The sequence below is a fragment of the Cryptomeria japonica genome, unplaced genomic scaffold (assembly GCF_030272615.1).
Source record: "Cryptomeria japonica unplaced genomic scaffold, Sugi_1.0 HiC_scaffold_763, whole genome shotgun sequence".
NCBI lineage: Eukaryota > Viridiplantae > Streptophyta > Pinopsida > Cupressales > Cupressaceae > Cryptomeria > Cryptomeria japonica.
This window is the reverse complement of record NW_026729530.1, coordinates 31,951-38,539: the sequence shown is the minus strand read 5'-3', so window position 1 is coordinate 38,539 and position 6,589 is coordinate 31,951. Positions and strand designations below refer to the sequence as shown.

The following is a 6,589-nucleotide window of genomic DNA, read 5'->3' as shown; positions in this document are numbered from 1 at the left end:
ATATATATATATATATAAAAGGAAGGATAATAACCACCTTGGCATACTAAGATATTTCTTCTTCCAAGGGCCCAATAGATATTTCTTCTTCCAAGGGATGGAATTTGGTAGACTTCATCTCTGGAAATCTATCCATTGGCCAAAGGAAAGGGAAGACTTCGCTCTATCGTACGTATGGGTTTTATAATATAACAATGACCGATAAGGGACTTATATATATATATATATATAGAATCTATAGGAAGGAGGGCGAGTAGTTCCTCCTTGCCTGGGTATTTGGATTGATCAGAGCCCCTCCACGCGGGAGTCTATTCAGCGCTAAAAGAGTCAATGTGCTCAAAGACTGGAAAGGATAGATTGATTGGTCCGTTAGATCGATCGCATGGTCAGTTAGATCGGTCGCATGAGGGCAGGAGAAGCGCTTCTACACACACACGTTTCTACACCTTGATCGCTTCTCTACACGGTTCCTCTGGATAGTAGGATATTTTTCTTGGTCGGAGTCCTTGCCTGGATAGATTTCTTTTACTGGCGGGCCAGGGCTGGCTCCTCTTATGTGCATCTCTTATGTGCGCATGAGTATGAGGCGGAACCCCACTTGCCTATCAAATTTAGGAAGTGCGAGACTGACAAAGTTTCGATAAAGCAAGACAAGAATGGGGTTGCTAGATACTTTGACTATTCTGTAGTAGATGGTAGTGCGTGAGATACAACAGCAGAGTGGGACTTATCGGATTAGTGTAACCACAAACCACCTATCCGAGCTCTATACCTACCGCCTATGCTCTCGGTTGATTGGGGTAACGGCGTTTGGATTAAGAAACCTACCAACCTCCCTCTTCTCTGGGATCATAAACCGGATCCGCGTGCTGAAAAAAGGAACCAGTCGGTCCCTACTATTCTAAAGGGCGGGCTGGAGATGAAATATGCCAGCAAGAATGAGCGGGTGAGAACGTTCTCTTCCAATGAATTCGAATCGCCCCTACTATTCTATGGCCAAACCAGTTATCGAGCAAGCAAGCGTGAAACCATACTGATGAGTCGGAACCACTCTCTTTCTTTCCCGCCCACGGGAACCACTCTCATTTTTTCCACCATCCCTTTCATGGTGTTGCATAACTATATTGCTGGCACTAATAGAATAGATAGACTTTCCAACCAAAAGTAAGTGGTATCTGATCCTGTATGAAAGTTTCCCCGAATGAATAATGATCGCCCTCTTACTATCTCTTGTTCAGACCGACCAGCTGTTCGTACCATTTGTCCCACATCCACTCGCCTAAGAATCATTGCCGTTTTCTTTCCCGGAAATGGGAATGAATTATCCCATCTATATCTCTCTGTTCGGGGAAAGGGAGAACCGCACAGAACATCTGTGAATTAGACCCCTGCCTGAAAGAAATCCCCCGAAAGAAGGAAATATAGGTTAAATGCTTAAAGAAAATATAGGTTGACAAAAAACAAAATAAATAGATTGTCCGCTGAATCTTGCAGGCAGGAATTCTGGTTTCAATGACCCGCTGATAGGTGCCGCTTCTATGAATGGAAGGTTGCCGCTCGACTTACTCACTCATCAATCTTAATAAGGTAGGGGGCGATGAGAGAGAACCGGGGGGATTGGAAAACCCTTTAGAACCAATCATTCCCCCGAAAAGGTTAAGTGTTTCCCTCATCCTATATACTATACAACATGGCAATGAAAGTACTAAAAACCTTGAATCGATAGAGGATCGATGCTCAACTAACCTTGAAATAGGGAGAGGGGAACCCACCGCTCTATTCTATTCTATTCTCTTATTCTATCTAACATTCATTCATTCAGGTCTTACTCAATTCGAAAGGGAGTAGCATGCTGTCCCTATTGGAAATCGGCCGACCCAGGATCTAGCATGATTATCCCCCTCGCAATGCTATGCTGATGGGGAAATGCATCTTCGCTAATGAGAGCAAAGCACATCTTTTTGGTACCTCTTTCTGCCCACCGACCCAACCTATTGATTTCAAACCCAGTAAGCTCGACTACCTCCTACTTGAAAATTGATCTAATTATCCAACCGGTTGTTGCGAGCATGAACCGAGAAAAGGCAGTTCTTTGGTTCGCTCCTTCCCCGATGCGGGCAAGCAATCAATTTCCTCTCCCCTTGGTCGAGCACTCCGTTCCTCTATTGAAGACACCACTCTCTCAAAGTCTACGTATATTTGAGCCAAACTACTGAATGAAGTAGTTTGTTAGGTCAATAGTTCGGGAAAGCCTATTTTCTTCCCTCAATGCTATGTCTTATGTAAAGTGTACACCAGGTACGTTTAGTTGCTCGACCAACGGGACCATAACCCGATACCCCAAAAGACATAACTCCATAACACTAATCCACCACTACTTTTCTGTTGGTTAGGTTATCCCTTTATTTCTTCCCCTCAAAGAGCTAGCTAGAAGGTAAGGTTATCCCTCTCCCCCCGGTCGAGAGTTCGCAACCTCACCCTATATTTGTTCCCCTAAAAGAGATAGCCCAGGTAAGACCAGGTCCTGAAAGAAAGGCCTTCCCCTCAATCTAGCTAGGTCAGGTTATAACTATATTCTTCCCTCAATCACTCGCTAGAAGGTTATCACTCATATTTATTCCCCTCTTCCTTTGGTTTTTATCGAGCGACTCCGTTCCTCTCCCGAGCGTTAAAACCCAACTATTTGCAATTGAAATAAAAAAGAGCAGTTACTTGTTGAGTGGCTCGTTCCCCAGGAGGGAATTTCCCCTCCTTCTATGGTATTGAATTGAAATACCTCTGTGGCTCCTTCCCCGGCCTAATGAAAGAAAAGAAGTCGTTATTGCTTAGTCGGTCAAGCTTGTAATCGGGCTGAGAAGCTGTGTACCTCGTGATACTGGAAAGCATCCTTCCCTCGTGCTGCTATTGGGCTGGTTATCATCCATACCTCCAAGCAATAGTTCGAGTTATCATCTGTCTCTCGTTACCTAACCCAAGCAAGAGAATTGGTATAATCCCATCTGTCTCTCGCTGTTCTAATCACTGGGCTGGTTACTTTATGCGATAAACTGGTCTACCTCGGAGACTCTCGCGAGAATTGTTTCGCTGGTCAACCTGTACGCTAGGATGCTGGGCTGATCATCTGTGAACCAGACCTCGTGCTGCTCATGGGCTGGTAAACTTCCTAAGCGTTGGGCTGGTAAGCATCCATACCTCGTGCTAGTTGGTGGAGTGGTCATCGTCCCGACCTCGTGCTAGTTGAGTTGTTGGGCTGGTAATCATCCATTGCTTCACGCTAACTAATGCTTCTATCGCTAGCTGCTCCCACCAATAGCTATTATCGTCTCCCTCACCTACTAGCTCTTGGAACGAATAACCGGTACTGCTACTACTCTAACCAATAGCTATTCTCGAGAGCTATCTAACCTTCCAAGCAACCTTACCTGCCTACCCTTACTGATTACCCGAACCTGCCAAGCTATCTATGGGCGGCTAGGCAGTAAAGAGAAGTATCTATAGGCGGGTAGGATATAATGAATATAGACCCAGGAGAGAGGAGACTTGTAAGGCGGGCCTGTCGGCCCTGATTCTTTCCTGCGGTAATGATAGATGATTCCTTCTTGATTCCTTTAATTACAACTATACTAGAAGTCGTCGTCCCTATCTGTATCCATCCCTTTCGTGATTGGCTGTCTTGGTTCCACCACCCTGCATTCGAACGAGAAGGAAGCAAGCGCCACCTGTTCAAGAAGTATTCATGAGCCGAGCTACTAACCGTAGCATCCCTTATTACCTCCACTGCTAGGTATGGGTAGGACTATCTTCAGTAGTCCATAAGAGGGCCCCACTGCGCCATCATCCGTCCAGAATGGAAATTCTAGCTAGAGCTTGATAGGCATACCAGATTTCAAAAAGCGTTTTCTCTATCTGGTTCGGGCGCATACCACCGGGGATCACCACCCAGCTGGGGAGAGCACCACCTAGCATTGCATTACCGATTACTGATTAAAGGGTAGGGCTCAACTCAGGGGTTGGGGGACCACCATGAATGGAGTCCGGAATGAATACTTATTTGAACCGGATTCGAAGCCGGGCAAGCATGTTACGTATAGAATCGAGAATTCGGGCTCCCTACCTACCGCTATAGCCCTGATTAAGGGTGGGGGGGGGGCGATAAAGGGGCTAGAATTCCTCCCACCCGCAACTAGAATTCCCCCCACTTATTCTAGCCCCCTAATTCTCAAGGGCTCCCTACAATTCTATGGATTGACTGATTAATAAGGAACGTCGACTATGGAACTCCTATGAAGAAACCTGCTAGAATAAGCCACGATTCCTTATTGCAGGTGGCAGTGGGAGGGAGCTCTAGTTGGCCCCTCGACATTCTATGGCCCTACTATTCAGATCCCTACTATTCGCTTGACTGGGGTGGGAGGAGAGATTCTAGTGGAGGTAGATGAATTGTAGGTTCAGTCGGTTCAATGCCTACTGTATCGGATGGATGCCCGGAAGGACGCTTCCAAAGGCTACCAGGCATACCGAAATCCGTGATCCATGGATCTCCGATATTGTTGCCAGCTGGGAAACCGTGTACCACTCCCTACCGGGGGGAGGAATCAACAAACAACGGCACGTCAGACAAAGTCGTCATTCATGCTTTCAGAAAGAACAGGAACAAGAATCGCCCTACGGCATGCTTTCTTCTTCTTTCATTAATATGAAAAAAACGACATCGCCATAGTGCATCGGACTCTATATGTCGCCATGGCGGGATTTATGCTATGGAGCGGAAACCGCCGAGAAACTTCTCGAGATGCTGGAGGGTGCGAAATCAATAGGTGCCGGAGCAGCTACAATTGCTTCAGCGGGAGCTGCTGCCGGTACTGGAAACGTTTTTAGTCCCTCGATTCATCCCGTCGCGCGGAATCCATCATTGGCTAAACAATCATTCGGTCACGCCATTTCGGGGTTTGCTCCAACCGAAGCTATTGCATCGTCCGCGTCGACGACGGCCTTTCCGATCCCATTCGTCTTCCGAAGTTTCCGCCGGGGGGTGAGTCGAGTAACAAGTATATAATCTATTAAATAAAGAAGAAAGTTTTGTTTCAATCGGCGGAGGAGGGTGGAGAACCATTGGATGGGAATAGGGGTTCTACCGATTGAACGAGCATGGATGGACAGCCATTCAATCAGTAGGTCGACGTTGCTTCCTTGTAGGTTAGCTTCGGTCTAGAGAGTCTGTCGAATTGGTTGAGACCATTTGATCGAGTACCATTTGTAAGTGTGGTTAGCGATGAGACGAGACGTAGTGGACAGTGAGATTGGCACGATAGCTATAGCGATGGTTCTTTCTCGATTCTATACGTAACATGCCAGCCTATAAAATGGTAGGGGGGTGGGTGGGAGGAAATTGTTGGGGGGTTCGCACACTGATTTGAAAGGAGAAATCCCTCCTCTATTTACTGATTCGAATGGGAGAATAAGAAGAATTCTGCCATGTCATCGACCAAAGAAAGGCACAGTCAGAGGCAACTTCGCTAGTCATATGCTCCGCAGTCCGAAGTCAATCCATATACCCTTGGGTGAGGGGGCGGCTCGAAGGACCCATAGGACGGGAAATTGCAGATGGATCCGGTGAAGGGGATAACCTTATGGCACGATCGGGTAGCCCCTAGGCCCTAGACAAGCAAGGAGTGATAGGATGCAAAAGGAGAACCCATCCGAAAGCCCTGTTTGGTAATGCGAGAAAGGGGAAGATGTGATCGCGTGACGGAGAAAGAAAAGAATACGTCGTCGGGTATGTATGTCTTGATACCACATAATGGGCTTTTCTAATTGAATTTCATGTGCGCGTAGTTCTTTCCGGGGTATCGCGTTTTCTACACGATTGATTGATTGACTGACCAGCGTCCGAATCGGGTCCGAGTGTCTGGGCGGTCTGTTGACTATAGGATGCACTCTCTGGAGCTCTGTTGGCGCTCGTGCTTTATCTATGTATTTGGAAGTGTTACCAGAAGTAATGCATAGACAAAGGCGAAGATAGCAGCTTAAGCACCAGATCCTATTGACTCGTAACCACCAATAGATGCACAAGCAGCCTAGGTCGATTTAGAACCACCAAATAGAGAGCTTTTCCTCCTTATCGACCACCCAGTTGGAGCATTCGAGCCACCAGCAACAGAGAGAGCATCCGAGCGAGTAGTCGCTTCAGCAATAGCATAAGCGGAGTAAGAAGCGCCGCCTGTAGTGAAGGTGGAGGCAGAGCAAGCATTAGTTCGAGATCGAGCATAGCCATAGCCCGTTTCGGATCCACTTGATTCATAACCAGTAAATGATCCCAGAGAGGCAAAGGAATCAATAGCAGCAATCTAAATGGATTATGATGGGTCAACAAAGTCAATTAGTGGTGCTTCTGCTGGCACGGGGTCAACTGAAGAATAAGGAGAAACTGCTCCTAGCTCTATCTCTGCTTCGTTCCTGTCCCATATGGGTCCCTGGGCCAGGTTCAGTGTGTAGTAAGTATCTATCGGCGCGGTCAGTGCGCGTGATGGGAAAAAGCATAGGCCTGCGCCTTAGTCCAGGCATGGAAAAAGATAATCCTTCCCTAGCC

At 47.0% G+C, this 6,589-nt stretch overlaps 1 protein-coding gene across 1 annotated transcript; it reads left to right on the top strand.

Annotated features, from left to right (window-relative positions):
- The first annotated feature begins 4,120 nt into the window (after positions 1–4,120).
- Positions 4,121–5,139, top strand: LOC131077506 (ATP synthase subunit 9, mitochondrial). Its single transcript, XM_058015015.2, has one exon. The coding sequence runs from the start codon at positions 4,736–4,738 to the stop codon at positions 5,054–5,056; it is 321 nt and encodes a 106-aa protein (XP_057870998.1). The 5' UTR covers positions 4,121–4,735; the 3' UTR covers positions 5,057–5,139.
- The last annotated feature ends 1,450 nt before the right edge of the window (positions 5,140–6,589 follow it).